Source organism: Lutra lutra, chromosome 8, assembly GCF_902655055.1.
Source record: "Lutra lutra chromosome 8, mLutLut1.2, whole genome shotgun sequence".
NCBI lineage: Eukaryota > Metazoa > Chordata > Mammalia > Carnivora > Mustelidae > Lutra > Lutra lutra.
In genome coordinates this window covers 75220244-75238475 of record NC_062285.1, presented here as the reverse complement: position 1 = coordinate 75238475, position 18232 = coordinate 75220244, and the positions used below count along the sequence as shown (strand labels likewise).

At 36.6% G+C, this 18232-nt stretch overlaps 1 protein-coding gene across 13 annotated transcripts in view; it reads left to right on the top strand.

The window, feature by feature from the left end:
• Positions 1 to 17815, top strand: part of LMNTD1 (lamin tail domain containing 1) — a 529118-nt gene extending 511303 nt beyond the window's left edge. For 5 of the 13 annotated variants that reach the window (XM_047740014.1, XM_047740012.1, XM_047740015.1 and 2 more), the window contains 2 exons: positions 11482 to 11586; positions 12400 to 12461. In XM_047740014.1, coding sequence (XP_047595970.1) covers positions 11482 to 11586 — 105 coding nt within the window. In that variant the 3' untranslated portion in view covers positions 12400 to 12461. Of the gene's footprint in view, positions 1 to 2487; positions 2515 to 11481; positions 11587 to 12399; positions 12466 to 17068 lie in introns of those variants that run through there. The other 8 variants (XM_047740023.1, XM_047740022.1, XM_047740024.1 and 5 more) reach the window with 6 other exon arrangements.
• The last annotated feature ends 417 nt before the right edge of the window (positions 17816 to 18232 follow it).

The window sequence follows — 18232 nt, the reverse complement described above, 5'->3', positions numbered from 1 at the left end:
CCCCCAACTGAAAAGGTTAATTTATAAAAAAAAGAAAGAAAGAAAGAAAGAAAAGAAGCAGAATCCCCCTGTAGTTCTTTCTATGGTCCTTGTCTCTTCCCTCTCTCCCTGAAGCATAAACTTGGGTGTTGATGGTGGTGGTGGCGTTTTGTATTGTGTTGTTGTTCAGCTCAAATCTAACCTGAAATTCTGAAATTTTTCCACTCTGAACTGTTGAAGCTCAGAAAATTTATCCATAACTTCTAATATATCTTCCAAACCTAGAACATATTATTCCTTTTAGTATGAATACATATTCAAGATATGCTATCAACAAATTTAAACTATTTCTTGACCTTAACAGAAGAATTGAAGGAACGCTGAACAAAAGAAAGAGGGAGAGAACATAGACAACTATGCAAAACATTTTCTACCATAAACAATTTATTTAAAAATGATTGAGTGCCTATAATATATCACAGTGCTAAATATGAGAGACACAAAAACAAATAAGGTATCCTACTTCTAGGGAGAAAGACAACTAGCAAAGCAACAAAAGTGGTAGGATAATGACTTCCAAATATCTTTGACCATAAACCACAGTAAGAAATATGGTCTATATGATTATTCAATATACATATACACATATACATATGTAACTGAAACAAAAGTTTCAAGAGGCAATACTTATTTTTGAACTGTCTGTATTTCCTACTCTTTCTATTTCATTTTAAGTACCTGTCATGACCCTCTAACTTTATTTCATAACCAATAAATGGGACAGGATCTGCTCTTTGAAAAACATTGTTTTAGAAACATTTATAAGGTGACATGAGAGCAACTGAAAAGGCAACTCAGAGGAGATGTATTTGAACTATGATATTGAAGGATGAATAGAAGTTATTCAGGTTGAAAAGAAAGTGGACAAAGCATTCTGAATAAAAGAAACAGCATATTTTAAAAGCATATGGAGATAAAAATAAATTCTGTGTCTAGAGAACAGTGAGAAATTGTATCCAACTGAAATATATGTTGAGATGTTAGTCTGGAAAGTTTGGTGGGTACTAAATTTTAAAGGTTTTTGCACACAATTATGTGAAAGAGTTAGACTGTGTCGGGTAGCTAGGAGGAGACACTGATGGCTTATAAGCAGGTATCTCATATAGGTAAATCTATTTTTGAAAAAGAACTTTGAAAGCAATATGGGAAAATGAAATGGAGTAGGAAAGATTCTAAAATCTGTATCTTTAGCCCAACCCTCTATTCTGAATTCCTGAATCATAAGGCCAATTGCCTATAATTTCTTAGATGACCCCATGAGTATCTCATTCCTAATATTTACAAAATTTATCTTATCATCGTCACTCCCTCAAACTCCGTCATTCCACATTTGCTCTATATCTCAGCAAATGCCATTCAGAAACCCTAGGACCTGAAAATCTTTCTCTATTCCTTTCCTTTTATCAACTCCCACCTATAATTAATCACAAAATCTTGTTTATTTATCTTAAAAACCTGTTCGTTTCCTTGCTTAAATGTTTTCATTTTTTCTCCCATTATCCTCATGATGAAGCTCAAACCCATGAAATTTTTTGTGTAGCTTGTAGCCTGGCCCAACCCATCTCATTAAACATTCATCTTGTATTCTATACCTCAACCGTCTTAAAGTTCTTTTAATTCCTCCAGCATACCATAACTACCTCTAGGCCTTCACATGTTCTGTCACCCATTTCTTCACATGGATAAATCTTAATCATTCTTAACATTTCCACTTATACATCACTACCTCCAAAGAGTCCATCTTCTGGCCTCCACCAAATGAGTTTTTTGTTCCTGATATGTATTCTCTTAACATTCTATACTTCCCCTATCATATAAAGCACTTATTGCACTCTATTAAAAAATTTTCTCTATTCCCAGACTATATGCTCTGAAGGGATAGAAATAGCTTTTACACTGCTCACCTTTTTGTCTCCTGCACTAAACTCAGTGCATGACCCATAATAGTTTTTTGTTATTATTGTTGTTGTTTTAAAGATTTTATTTATTTATTTATTTATTTATTTATTTATTTGACAGACAGAGATCACAAGTAGGCAGAGAGGCAGGCAGAGAGAGAGGAGGAAGCAGGCTCCCCGCTGAGCAGAGAGCCTGATGCTGGGCTCGATCCCAGGACCCTGGGATCATGACCTGAGCCGAAGGCAGAGGCTTTAACCCACTGAGCCACCCAGGTGTCCCCCATAATAGTTGTTTAATAAATTTTTGCTGAAGGTCAGATGGAAAAGGAGATAGTGAAAGTTTTTAAGCTAGCACCTCATAGAGTTAGATAGATATTTTAGAGAAAATTTTAGAAGCAATGATTCAGCAATGCTGAAAATTTTGTGGAGTATAAAGTATTCCAAAATTTAGGAAGGGAAGGGAAGGCAAAAGAAAGTAAAAACAAAGCAGGTTATAAAAAGAGATTGGGAACAAGTAGTTCTAATAAAGCTATAATTTGTGTTCCACAAGGAAAAGAAGAAAAAGATTTAGGCATAAGTAGTATGTAAAGAAATAATGACAAAAATTGCCAAAAATTTGATGAAAGACACCAAGTCACAAAACCAAGAAAAGCAAATCCCAAGCAACACAAAGCCAAAGGGAGCACCACCAATGTATATTATAGTAAAACTTCATAAAACCAAATAACAGAAGTCAGAAGATGATGGAATGATATCTTCAAGGTGCTAGATGCTAAAAGAACCACTAACCTAGAATTCTATGCCTATCAAAAATACACTTCAGGGGCGCCTGGGTGGCTCAGGGGGTTAAGCCGCTGCCTTCGGCTCAGGTCACGATCTCGGGGTCCTGGGATCGAGTCCCGCATCGGGCTCTCTGCTCAGCAGGGAGCCTGCTTCCCTCTCTCTCTCTCTCTCTGCCTGCCTCTCCGTCTACTTGTGATCTCTCTCTGTCAAATAAATAAATAAAATCTTAAAAAAAAAAATACACTTCAGGAAGTGAAGGTAAAATAAAGGCATTTCCAGGCAAACAGAACTAAGAGAATTCACCAACAGCAAACCCACAGTAAGGAAATACTGATAGAAGTACTCCAAGAAGAAAAAAAGCAATCCTAGAAGGCATAGATAGAGAATTAGGAAGAAATGAAGAAAAATGGAAAGAGTCAAACAACATAAATGAATATTCACTATACAAACAATGCCAGTATGTTCTTATAGAGACTAAAATTTATATAGAATTTAAGTACATGACAACTGTGTTAGTTTCCCAGGACTATTGTAACAAAGTACCACAAATTTGGTGGCTTAAAACAACAGAAATGTATTTTCTCACAATTCTAGAGACCAGAAGTCTGAAGTCAAGGTGTTGGTAAAGGCTATACTGTCTGAAAGCTCTAGAGGATTATCCTTCCTTCCCTCTTAGCTGACAAACCTTGGTGTTCCTTGGCTTCTAGATCCATCAGTCCAAACCCACCTCCATTTTTTAATGGCCTTTGCTCCTACATATCTGTGTCTGTATTTCCCCCTTCTTATAAAGACACTAATCATTAAAAGGATACTAATATAGTATGACCTCATCTTACTTCACTACATTTGCAAGGACCCTATTTCTAAATAAGGTCACATGCACAGGTTCCAGGGGTTAGGACTTCAACATGTCTTTCTGGGGGACACAATTTAACCCATAACAATAGCAATAACACATAAGTTGGGAGGGGAGTAATTGGAGTTAAAGTGCTCTAAATTACACGTTGTGTCGAATAAGTTGTAAAAGTTACAGTTTATATTAGTCTTTAGTAAATCAAGGATGCATGTTTTGTAATCTAAGATAGACAATAAAAGAATAGTTTAAGAATGTCATGTTTATGATTATGATCTGATACACATCATAGTTTCATTATCATTCATCATATACTCTAATTTCCAATGTGATATTTTCTTTGACACATGGATTATTTGGGGGTAATATATCACAAAGTGGGTTTATTTCAAGAATGCAAGGTTGGTTTGAGCTTTGAAAATTAATCAAGTAAACTTATCATTTTAACTGAAAAAAGAAAAATTATACAACCATCTCAAAAATATAGAAAAAGCATTTGATAAAATTCAGTACCCACCTATGAAGGAGAACCTTAGAGAATTAGGACTAGGAAGAATTTTCTTAATCTGACAAGTGTCATGTACAAAACTCCTAAAACAAATTTGAAGTTAAGGAAGTTTCCTCCTTGAGATCCAGATACAGACAAGAATTTTCTTTATGACAACTTCTATTCAACATTGCACTAGAAGTCTGAGTTCAATAAGGCAAAAAAAAAAAAAAAAAGATACACAAGTATCCTATTACCTTATATCCAGGAATTACATATGCCTAACAAATATATACATATGTATAACAAAAAAATACAAATAGAATAATGATCATAACAACTGCATTTGTAATAGCCAAAAGCTATAAAGCAATACAATTATTCATTGACAATATAATGGATAAATAATGATACATTGATACAATCCCATAAGCAATGAAAGTGGATGAACTACCTGCCACATGAATTAACATCAATGCATCTCATAAATACAATATTGGGCAAAAAGTCTGACAAAAAAGGAATATATGTTGTATGATTCTATTTATATAAAATTCAAAAACATACAAAATTAAACCATTGTGTTAAAGATCACAGTAGTTATCTCTCAGAGGAGAAGGGAAGTAGTAAATGGAAGTTGCACAAAACTGCATTTCGAATAATAATAATACTCCACTTCTTAGTCTGAATAGTGTTTATATGTATCACTCTTTTTTCATTATTTTCATCACATTGTGCAATTATGACTTGCGAACTTTTCTGAATGTATCTTATATTTAAATAAGAGTATGTTATACTTAGATAAAACTCTTCTTTTTAAAAACGTGATGACAACAAAAAAGGATAATTAGAAAGGAAAGTAAATACAGTTATAACAATAAGCACTGACAGCTAATACCTTGACAAGGGAGGAGAAAGAAAATCTTAAAAAATAGATAATGAACTCAAAATGAGTATTAATAACACAAAACTTATTTAGTATAGGAGGAAAAATAGTCTTACCTGAAATAAGTCTAAGCCTATCATCATATTGTTATGTATAGGGAATTAATTTTAATACAATTTGTCATAGCTTAGTTATTTCTAGGAATATCTTTGGCAAAGATGGTTAATTACTGCCACTAGACCATGTTCCTTCAGATATAAGATGTACAGGTCCAGGGAAAGGTAGACTATGGCCACCAAGAAAAAAGCCTTTTTAAAAATTTTTTTTTTAATTTTTTTATAAACATGTAATGTATTATTAGCCCCAGGGGTACAGGTCTGTGAATCACCAGGTTTACACACTTCACAGCACTCACCATAGCACATACCCTCCCTAATGTCCATAACCCCACCACCCTCTCCCTAACCCCCTTCCCCCAGCCACCTTCAGTTTGTTTTGTGACATTAAGAGTCCCTTATGGTTTGTCTCCCTCCCGAGCCCATCTTGTTTCATTTATTCTTTTCCTACCCCGTAAACCCCCCACATTGCATCTCCACTTCCTCATATCAGGGAGATCATATGATAGTTGTCTTTCTCTGACTGACTTATTTAGCTAAGCATAATACCCTCTAGTTCTATCCACGTTGTCACAAATGGCAAGATTTCATTTCTTTTGATGGCTGCATAGTATTCCACTATATATATATATATATATATATATATATATATATATATACCACCTCTTCTTTATCCATTCATCTGTTGATGGACATCTAGGTTCTTTCCATAGTTTGGCTATTGTGGACATTACAGCTATAAACATTCAGGTGCATGTGCTCCTTCAGATCACTACATTTGTATCTTTAGGGTAAATACCCTGCAGTGCAATTGCTGGGTCATAGGGTAGTTCTATTTTCAACTTTTTGAGGAACCTCCATGCTGTTTTCCAGAGTGGTTGCACCAGATTGCATTCCCACCAACAGTGTAGGAGGGTTCCCCTGTCTCTGCATCCTCGCCAGCATCTGTCATTTCCTGACTTGTTAATTTTAGCCATTCTGACTGTTATGAGGAGGTATCTCATTGTGGTTTTGACTTGTATTTCCCTGATGCCGAGTGATGTGGAGCACTTTTTCATGTGTCTGTTGGCCATCTGGATGTCTTTGCGGAAATGTCTGTTCATGTCCTCTGCCCATTTCCTGATTGGATTATTTGTTCTTTGGGTGTTGAGTTTGCTAAGCTCTTTGTAGATTTTGGACACTAGCCCTTTATCTGATATGTCGTTTGCAAATATCTTCTCCCATTCAGTCAGTTGTCTTTTGGTTTTGTTAACTGTTTCCTTTGCTGTGCAAAAGCTTTTGATCTTGATGAAGTCCCAATAGTTCATTTTTGCTCTTGCTTCCCTTGCCTTTGGCGACATTCCTAGGAAGATGTTGCTGCGACTGAGGTCGAAGAGGTTGCTGCCTGTGTTCTCCTCAAGGATTTTAATGGATTCCTTTCTCACATTGAGGTCCTTCGTCCATCTTGAGTCTATTTTCATCTATGGTGTAAGGAAATGGTCCACTTTCATTTTTCTGCATGTGGCTGTCCAATATTCCCACCATCATTTGTTGAAGAGGCTGTCTTTTTTCCATTGGACATTCTTTCCTGCTTTGTTGAAGATTAGTTGACCATAGAGTTGAGGGTCTATTTCTGGGCTCTCTATTCTGTTCCATTGATCTATGTGTCTGCTTTTGTGCCAGTACCATACTGTCTTGATGACAACAGCTTTGCCTTTTTAACCCAGCCTCTGCCGCAGCTAGAAAGCACCTATGTGTTGACATTCTGTAGAGCAGAATGTGAACAGAAATTATGTATACAACATCTGGATTGTGCCCTTGGAGTTGTACTTCCCTGTGTCTCCTCTGTGCCATAATAACTGGTTGCAGCTGCCATCTTTCAAATCAGAGGTAAAACTGTGTGTTGGATGTCAGGATGGAAAAGCCACATTAAATGCCCTTTATCAGCACATCTCCAAACTAAATGAAAGAGAAATAATTTTGTTTAAGCCATTGTTTTTTCTAAACCAGATGACCCACACCATATCACTACCATTTAGTTTCACTTAAACTATTGGTTGAAACACACAAAAGTCACAGCTAGAAAAGACAAGTACATTTAAATATAGAATGAATATTAGATATTGACAAATCATTTTTCTTTCTTTGGGTTGCTAATTGTGTTGTTTGTGTTGTGGTTATATTGGTCGTTCTTAGATTCATACAGAAATCTTACTTTTCAATGGTTTGGCAATATAAGCATAAATAAATAAATAATGCAAATGTGGCAAAATATTAACTATTGAATCTAGGTGATAGATATATGGATTTGGTTGTATTTTGCTTTCATGTTTTCTTTATATTTCAAATTTTTGACAATAAAAATTTGAAGAAAATCAATAAGAAAGACATCTGATAGAATGTGGTGTGCCCTTGGAGCTATTAGCGCACAGAGGCAAGACCTGAGTGCTGCACAAAGGAGGTGCTCTTATGAAGGCTAACCTTTGACAAAGCAGACGCGTTTGCATCGTGCTACCACTGTTCCTCCTAGGTCTAGAGAGAATTCGCTTTCTTCCTGCTGGGGTTAGTTTACCGATTGTGGACAACTTTGTCAGTCTTCTGTAATTCAAGTTAAATGGCAGGAAGTAAAGTGAAGGTAGTATCCAACCGACATTGTTTTAAGCTGACAGTGTGCATGTGCTGTTTAATGTATTTTATTTACATGCTGTCTGATACACTTTACCTATCATCTGTGGTCCATATTGCACCCTTTAGTGGGATTCATTTTAATTGTACACTCTACAACTGCTACTGTCTTCCATACAAATGTTATAATAATGATCATAATAATAATTATTATTATTATAATTATAAAAACAATAATAATAATGTTTTCTTGTTTCTGAAGGCTGCAGAGACACACAATAAAAGTTTATCTGTTATAAACAAATGGGACCAGATCTTAGATAACATGTAAGAATTAAACTTTTAAAACCTTACTATTGGGGGCGCCTGGGTGGCTCAGTTGGTTAAGTGGCTGCCTTCGGCTCAGGTCATGATCCCAGGATCCTGGGATCGAGTCCCACATTGGGCTCCTTGCTCGGCGGGGAGCCTGCTTCTCCCTCTGCCTCTGCCTGCCTCTCTGTCTGCCTGTGCTCACTCTCTCTGACAAATAAATAAATAAAATCTTTAAAAAAAAAAAAAAAAACCTTACTACTATATGCTCTATACATCTTAAGATCACATTTATGGAATTTAACTTTAGTTGGCCAAGTTTACTGTGGCCAAGTACTCATTACAGTCCAATAGGTCTAGCTTATCTTGATGGGATCAAGGTATTTTTTTCCATAGAACATGTTTCCAATCCATAACAGTGACAAAAGGAAAAAAATATAAGTTTGAGGGGCACCTGGGTGGCTCATTGGGTTAAAACCTCTGCCTTCGGCTCAGGTTGTGATCCCAGGGTCCTGCGATCAACCCCCGCATCGAGCTCTCTGCTTGGCAGAGAGCCGGCTTCCCCTCTCTCTCTCTGCCTGCCTCTCTGCCTACTTGTGATCTCTGTCAAATAAATAAATAAATAAATCTTTAAAAATATATATATATGTATATATATATATATATATAAGTTTGAAATAAATTGTCTTTAAGTATCCTCCATGTAAGTACTTTGTTCTCTTTATTGATGTTTATACCTGTGTTGCAGTATTTACATTTATCAGATTATAAATTTGGAAAGTTGAATGTCATATCTCTGTGATTTTTACCTTACTTATATGTACATATGTATGTGTGTGTGTGTGTGTATGACAGTGCTAATCAATAATATAATTAGAAATTGTATGAACCACACATGAAAAAATATTCATCATTACTAGCCATCAGGGAGATTCAAATTAAAACCACATTGAGAATACCACCTTACACCTGTTAGAATGGCCAAAATTAGCAAGACAGGAAAAAACATGTGTTGGAGAGGATGTGGAAAAAGGGGAACCCTCTTACACTATTGATGGGAATGCAAGTTGGTGCAGCCACTTTGGAAAACAGTGTGGAGATTCCTCAAGAAATTAAAAATAGAGCTTCCCTATGACCCTGCAATTGCACTACTGGGTATTTACCCCAAAGATATAGATGTAGTGAAAAGAAAGGCCATCTGTACCCCAATGTTTATAGCAGCAATGGCCACGGTCGCCAAACTGTGGAAAGAACCAAGATGCCCTTCAACGGACGAATGGATAAGGAAGATGTGGTCCATATCACTATGGAGTATTATGCCTCCATCAGAAAGGATGAATACCCAACTTTTGTAGCAACATGGACAGGATTGGAAGAGATTATGCTGAGTGAAATAAGTCAAGCAGAGAGAGTCAATTATCATATGGTTTCACATATTTGTGGAGCATAACAAATAGCATGGAGGACAAGGGGAGATGGAGAGGAGAAGGGAGTTGGGGGAAATTGGAAGGGGAGGTGAACCGTGAGAGACTATGGACTCTGAAAAACAACCCGAGGGTTTTGAAGGGATGGGGGGTGGGAGGTTGGGGGAACCAAGTGGTGGGTATTAGAGAGGGCACGGACTGCATGGAGCACTGGTGTAGTGCAAAAACAATACTGTTACGCTGAAAAGATATAAAAAATTTTTTAAAAAAATTGTATGAACCAATATATAGGGGGGAATATGACTATCCTTTAGAATCTTTTAGAATAGAACAGGGCAATTATGTGAACTTCTTATAATCAGACTGAGTAGAAAATAGTTGAAGGAACACTGAAAACTGTCAAGAGTTTCTGTCTACTTTTTGTTATCAAAATAATAGCACCAAAATATCAGGAACATTTTATAAAGGAAAATTACATCATGTATTCCAGGGTAATGATTTTTCTCTACTGTTGCTTGCTTTCAGAAAATTTAAATTGTAACATCACCATATTCCTACAAGACTTTTTTCTATAAGATAATTAAAACCATTTACATGTCTGTTCTTATAGGTGAAATAAAAGTTTTTTTAATGATCATACAAAGAATTCCAAGATATTAGCCCTAATAACAGAATAACTAAGTAATTTCATGACTAGATCTCTTGTTTCAAAACAATTCAATATTACAAAACAGAAGTATTTTCATTTACCTTTACTTAAGAACAATTATAATCTCATTTGTGGAAATATATGTCATTAATTAACCTATTCTTCACACAAGTAAGCAATATTATTTCAGGAAGTCAGAGTATTCTTTTTTTTTTTTTAATTTTTTTATTTTTTTCAGCATAACAGTATTCATTATTTTTGCACCACACCCAGTGCTCCATGCAATCCGTGCCCTCTACAATACCCACCACCTGGTGCCCCCAACCTCCCACCCCCCACCCCTTCAAAATTCTCAGATCGTTTTTCAGAGTCCATAGTCTCTCATGGTTCACCTCCCCTTCCAATTTCCCTCAACTCCCTTCTCCTCTCCATCTCCCCTTGTCCTCCATGCTATTTGTTATGCTCCACAAATAAGTGAAACCATATGATAATTGACTCTCTCTGCTTGACTTATTTCACTCAGCATAATCTCTTCCAGTCCCGTCCATGTTGCTACAAAACTTGGGGATTCATCCTTTCTTTCTTTCTTTTTTTTTTTTTTTTTTTTACAGCTTTATAAACATATATTTTTATCCCCAGGAGTACAGGTCTGCGAATCGCCAGGTTTACACACTTCACAACACTCACCAAGGTCAGAGTATTCTAAGATTAAAGTTACCAGGGCTGAATGCGTCAGGTTTAAATCACCATTAAGAAATTGCCATCACCCAACAAAATGGAAACAAACACCACTGCTATTAACAATTCTGTCATTAAATTTCAAGAAATTATGGGTGGGAATTTTCTTATTATCTTATAAGTGTTTTTAGCTCTAAAATACAGTATTTGGGGGGCACCTGGGTGGCTCAGTCTGTTAAGCACCTGACTCTTGGTTTTGGCAAGGGTCATGATCTCAGGTGGAGACCCGCATGGGGCTCTATACTCAGCAGGGAATCTGCTTGAGATTATCTCTCTCTCCCTCTACCCTCTCTCTCTCAGATAAATAAATAATTTTTTTTTTAATAAAACACAGTACTTTGCTTCCTGAAGAACAAGCTTCCAGGGTGCAATGCAAAGGCCTCCATCCTCAGGCTACTGAGTTTGGAAGGACATTCAGAAAATAGTTACAAGGTTTGCTTCATGACAACACATTGTACCAGAAGATGAGAAGTGATGAGCTAGATTCTTATTATATCTGAGCCACTGTCTCTAGTATGGAAAATATCTTAGAAGCCTATTTATACCCCAGGTCCATAACTTACTATTCAGAAAGTTTACACTGTGATGAGCCAAATATCACGCTGACTCATTGGATTCAGAAACCCATTAGTGACAAAGAGAATCAGTGTGTTTAAACCAGAAACACCCTGCAATTTTGTTCATCTTCCTTCCAGATCACATCTTCACATCCAGCCTCTGGATATTATTTCTTTGTAATCAAATACTGGCAATGTAACTTGATAATTCTTCTCCACTTTCAGAGAAACAGAAAGGGTTAGGTATGACTGAGTCACTTGTCCTGTAGTTGTTTTTTCCAGAGGAGCTTGTTATTGTCTACACCTAGAATATTATTTTGCCTTCTTATCTTTTATTTTAAAAGGGAGAAAATCACATCTCATTTCTGGGCTAGAAGTCATTTGTATTTCACATTAATTGATTGAGCACTATTTCAATTTGATACTCTAGTTTTCTGTATAGAAATTATATTTAAATAAAGTGACTTTCAACCCCTGCCTAAGCATACAGGAGTGAGGGAGGCCACCATATCTGTCACCTCATTCTTCACCAGGGTGAAGGTGACTAAACTGGCAGGCTAAGCATCTGCTTCTAGAAGTCCACACACCATCTCACGCATCCTTCGTGATGCCGCCTCCCTTCACTAACTGCTTCATCCTTATGGCAGCTGTAAGTGTAGAAAATAGAGAAGTTAAGGGATTTTAAAGACTGGTAAAGTTACCCTGCAGCCTCAGTTTTTAAATATATATATATATATATATATATATATATTTATTTATTTCAGATTGATATTTCTTCTCTCAAAGTTTTGATTAATTATGTCTTGAAATATAAGTTTCTTTTAGAAATGATGCACTGAAAAGTTGAACTTAATAGTCAAATATTACTTATCAAGTGGTTTTTAAACCCCTTGTTTAAAGCTACCATTAAATAAATGTCCTTAAACCTTAGACATCTCCTTCAAATCAAAGAAAGTTATTTTGTTCGTAGTCTATCTCAGAATTTGTTTTAATCTGAAAAACTCAGTGCTTGGAATATTGGATTCTCAATCTCTCTTCTTTGGGGGTACTTCACAGGGACCAAGAAAAATAGGACATCTGAGTTACAAAAGCAAGTAGACAATCAACTCAACTTTTTTAAAGGTAAGCAACAGTATTGCAAATTTGCCTTCTCTGCTGAAAAATGAAGACTAAAATAATTTCCACATATATCTTTCAGAGTCATCAGTACATAGATTGTTCTCATATGTTCTGTAGTCATTAATTTTCTGTTAAATATTTATGTTGCTTTTGGATCCATCAGTTTTTGTCTTCCCTTGTTGTATGACAAACTGTCCAAGAATGGAAAGAAAGAAATACCACATCTTTACTTTTTGCCCTATATCCTCATGCTATCCTTTTGGTGGATAAGTAAGAGCAATTAGACTCCAGAGTCTAATTGAGTCAAATGCCCAAAAACAATTCTGCAACTATACCAATACATTTTAGTTTTTATGAGCAACACATTATTAACAGTTGAACAGAAATTATTCCAGTTAAAGAGACTGCAGATGCTCTGTCATTGTGTATCTCTTACATAGCAATGAAAGGGAGAATTAGGAAATCTGACCTCTGCTACTCAGTTGATAAATGACCCACATCATTTAAGCAGTCACTTCCTACATTACTTCATCTGCTTCATTTTATTAACATCTAAGTGACTGAGGAAGATCTCAATGGCTTTCTGTTTCATTAGTGGTTGTGTTCACACTATTCCCCAAAGAGCTGACGACACAGTGATTCTTTTGGTCAAGGATTCCTTTTGTTTACTATCCTTCTCTAGTTTACATCCTTTGTTGCCCTAGTCCATAACTGATCTATTTACATGTTTTCTTTTTTTCCTGAGTTTAAGAATAAAGCTATAGCCTTGGTTTAAGAATAAAGCTATAGCCACCTGATCCCTAACTTGTTAATGTGCTAGACTCCACTGGCAGAAATGACTTAATTTTACCACTCCAGACACACTGTTGGCCTTTCATGGTGCCCCTTACTTCTGTGTACCAACCTTGAAGTTTTTCTTAGATTGCCCATTTGTCCCAATTTCTTTCAGTTTGTCTCTCCCTAGATTTTCCCTAATCCTCATCTTCTACTTTTCTGAATGTCACCTACTGTTAAAGTCCACTCTCTATATTTGTCATATCATTACCCTTGAGCTTCCAACTTTGTAAAAATGTGATGACCACAGACTCCCTGTTCTTCTGAGAAGCTTTATTCTTTCCTATAGGACATTGGGAATGTAAAGAGATTTTATTCAACCACATCATTTTACAGCAAAAGAAAATAAAGTCTGTAGAGATAAGTTAACCAAAATTTACCTCATAATCAACCACAGAGCCAAAATGAAATCTAAGGTCTTTCAACTGTAAAGAACTGGAGAATCCAGCTGTAGTCCCACTGATGTAATTTCTGCTCTCAGAGGTCTACCTTCACTGGGACGCATTTCCTCCGGGTAGGATAACCATGAGCAAGCAGAGTGTAGTCGAAGTGCAAAGAAGGGGATCTGCAATCCACCCCAGACACTGGCAGCCAGCACTTCTACAATTCAATTACCTTTCATTTCTATAGCCAGGAAGAAATTATACTGGAAAGGGGACATGTTATTATATATAAAAACAGGGAATTTTTTGTTGTTGGGTTTGGTTGGAAAAAAAATGTTTTGAATCCTCTCATTGGATATTGGATAACATAATTTTGGCAAAGCTTTTTAGCTTTAGCTTTTGTTTGTCTTCTTTGATTATAATTTTGCTTAATTTCCATGGTCACAAATTTGTTCATTGATTCCCCTCTGTAGGAGATTCTTTGGTAGGTTTGATTTTTTTTTTTAACCCACCCTGTTTCCCTGTTTTGAAAAGTTCCAGATGGCTTAAGATGCCTTACTTCTGTCTTCTCAGAGCCTCCACCCCCATCTGGTGGTATATTTAGGGTTGACCATCAATGTGGCCTCAGAATATTTCTGAAGACTTTATTGGGAACAAAATTTTATCTGTCAGGGGCACCTGGGTGGCTCAGTGGGTTAAAGCCTCTGCCTTCGGCTCGGGTCATGATCCCAGGGTCCTGGGATGGAGCCCCACTCTCTGCTCAGCATGGAGCCTTCTTCCTCGTCTCTCATCTCTCTCTGCCTGCCTCTCTGCCTACTTGTGATCTCTGTCTGTCAAATAAATAAATAAAATCTTTTAAAAAATTATAAATAAATTTTATCTGTCAGTGAATAACTTATATGGTAGTCAGCTCTGAGTCTAGCATGTCTACTCATGGAAAATTGTTCAGAAGCTAAGTCATCTTTTAGTTCTCTTTTATATTCATGACCTTTCTCTGGTGATTTATAATGCTATACACTCATATAGCATTTCATGGTTTTCACATTATCTTGTTTAAGCCTATGAAGTAGGTAAGGCTGATATTATCTCCCTTTTATGGTTGTAAACACTTTAGATCAGAGACATTCAGTGATTTGCCTAAAGTCACTTAAATAGTAAGTGACAGAGCTAAGACTAGAATCGTAGCAAGCCAGCATTAAGATTGTCTTTGTCTTGGGGTGCCTGGGTGGTTTGGTTGGTAAAGTGTCTGACTCATGATTTCAGCTCAGGTCATGATTTCAGGGTTGGGAGGTTGAGCCCCATGTCAGGATGGGGCTGCTTAGGATTCTGTCTCTCTCTCCTTCTGCCCCTCATACCATTCCCAATGTTATCTTTATCTTATTGCCCACCAACTTGTCTCAAAGGAAAAATAACACATATTAAGAAGTAGGAATAGAAAAGAGACATTTTTATTCACAAAAAAAGGAGCTGGCTATCATGAGAATCTCGACTGCTCCATACAACAAAAAAGATGCAGGTCTTATTTCCAAAACTGCTAATTTAACAGAGTGCTAATTATTGGTACAAACAGCAAAGTAAAGTCGTTTTTAGGGCTCTTTGACTGCTAATCACATCTCTGTGCTACAACTGATTAAAACCATGCAGTTTTACTTGGAGTCACAGTTCTCAAATGTTCTTGCTCAGTACTTTGCAAGGATTGTGTGGGAGTTTTACTGTATGACTAACAGGCAATGTAGGTGGGTGATGCCACAGAAGCCACCAAAAAAAAAAAAAAAAAAAAAAAAAAAACCAAGAGAAATTTCTGTGAGTTAGAGTTAGAGAACTAGAAAGGCCAGGCAATTTTCCTGTGTCTGCCACATGCCCTAGGAACTCTCAGACTTGCTAAGAGACATGGAAGAATCTAGGATAGAGAATAGAGAGGGAAGAAAAAGGAGGGGCAGAAGTAGGATTTGTTACCTATCACCAGCACTGTCCTCAAGAGTATCCGATTGCTTAGGACCTGGGAAGAAAGCACCAAACTCCAAACACAAGATATTAAATTCATAATTGGTCAAAGTGCTTATACCTAAGAGGCATTCTTAACAGAGTACTGGTGATAAAGTCCTTCCATGTACTAAGCTGTGTTCACACATGACTTAGGGCTCTGAATGGCCCAAACTGGACAACCCAAACATGAGGTGTCCTTCTAGTCCTCCAAGGAACCTTTTTTGGGACCCTGACAAGAACCTTCCATAACAATTTCTCCTCTTGGGGCCACTTTTTGTGAGCAATTAGTCAGTATTTAACAGCCCAGAAAGAGGGACTAATATTTAATACTCTTTGATATGAAACCTCCCTTAAGAAGCTTGAAAGTCTAATGGTTAAATTTTCTGGTGTCAAATTTTTTTATCTATATTTTGCTATATATTCCTGCCATTTATTTATTAATATATTTCTCCTCTCAGCCCTCAAAGTGCTATGTTTCCAAAATTCATCAGTTGAAATTTTATGAATATTGTTTCCCCCAACATCCTTCCTTCAAAGTTTTTCAGCCACACTGTTCTTTCTCTCCCCAGCCTAACCTCACAGTGTCACAATTAGGTTGTAAGGGAGGAGTAAAAAAAAAAAAAAAAAAAAAAAAAACCTGCAACCTAGACTCTCTGCCATGTGAGAGCAGAGGTGTTCCAGAGTTTAAAGAAAACTAGGTGCCTGTGCAAAGGTCTCCAGTTCCATTTCTGTAAAGGAAGCGTAGAACATAAACATCTCAGACTGTAAGGTCTCCTGCTCAGATCCCTGAAGAAGACTCAAGCAGTTGCACACAAAGAGAAAGGAAACATTCCTCTTTTTATTACATTTTTATGTGTATTACCTGGTACGTTTTAAATCCAAGGAACATCTTAGACATTTAACGGAAAAGATAGTTGGGTACTGTTCAAGTACTATCAAGAAGGAAGTGAAGGGCATGAACGTTTCAAAATGGGTCATTAGACTGGTTGCTTCAGAACAATTTCGATCTTCATATTTAAGACCAGAACTAAACGATATCCATGACCAGCTAATGAAATAGCTATTCTGCTTAACAATCAAAGAGCCCTCTACATCCTAAATCATCATTAAAACTGTAACCTAAACAAACACACATGTTGCAGAGTTGATTTAGAAAAGAGAAAAAAATGAATAGTCCTTTCATCTTGGCAAAGGCTGAGGTATCACAGAATAATTTCCTCCCTATTATTGTCCTTCACCCATGACTATGTTCATGATCTGCTATTTTCCCGCTATAATCTTAATTTAAGATTAAGACAAAGGAAAAATTCTAAACATCTCAACTTTATATTCTATAATGATTTCAGCATATTAACAGTCTGTGTTATATTTCACCATGCATTGCCCTTTTATTTTTTGTTCAGGACAATAACATCCAAATCTAGAGAGTACATGAATGCCCAACATGTCACAGCCAGCCTTCTGCAAAGCACAGGAAGCCAGCTGCAAGCAAGAAAATGGTTTCTTTTCGAAAAAATAATTCCTCCAGACTTTACAGTAACCATTTCTTAAAGAAGGAAATAAGAGTTTGTGGTCAAGTTAAACCATTTGTTTTCTAGGCTGTTAAGAAGAGAAACACGGGTCAAAAGGAAAACCACCCCAGTCTTCACTTTATACACATGATGTTCCCCCACCACTAATTTCTGTTCTAACCTGCCCAGCTGTTATGTCTACTATTCCACCATGTCAGCAGAAGAATTTTCCAAGAGCATGTTTCAGGAATTCTGAACCTGTGGTCTGTCTGATTCTTTACACTTGCAATCTGGTCTATCTCATTAAAACATGGATTAATTGAGCTTTCTAATGACTGGAAGTAGTAGTTGAAGCTTCCATGTTGTAACTAGTTGGGAGTTCTTAAAATTGCCTACACTTACCTCAAATTCATCAAAAATAGTGTCTTCTAGCTGCAGTATTATGTACAAAATCCCATGGATGCGAAATGCCAAGAATGTTTCAACTAAATTATCTGGTAGAGCACTTGTTTTTCAACCATTCTTATTCCTTATTCTTTAACAATCTTATTCTATACCCATCACAAGTATAGAATTTGAAAAATAGGGGCGCCTGGGTGGCTCAGTGGGTTAAGCCGCTGCCTTCGGCTCGGGTCATCATCTCGGAGTCCTGGGATCGAGCCCCGCATCGGGCTCTCTGCTCTCTCGGGGAGCCTGCTTCCTCCTCTCTCTCTGCCTGCCTCTCTGCCTGCTTGTGATCTCTCTGTCAAAAAAAAAAAAAAAAAAAGAATTTGAAAAATAATGAAATTTGCTCATTTGTAATGTTGACTCTGCGTAGTCAGAAGGTATGATTGCTTCAATCTCTGAGAAATGCATCCAATCTATACCATGCAAACCTACTTAATTTAACTTACATTGATTTATGTGTATTTATATGGCATATGAAGAAAGATGGGGCACATACAGTCCTGAAATGTAAAGAGTGAGAAAAGTAAGGAATTTTCCCAGTATCTGTTTAAAAAAAATAAAGAAAAGCAAAATAACCTAAAAACCCATCCAGTGGTGACATTGAATTTT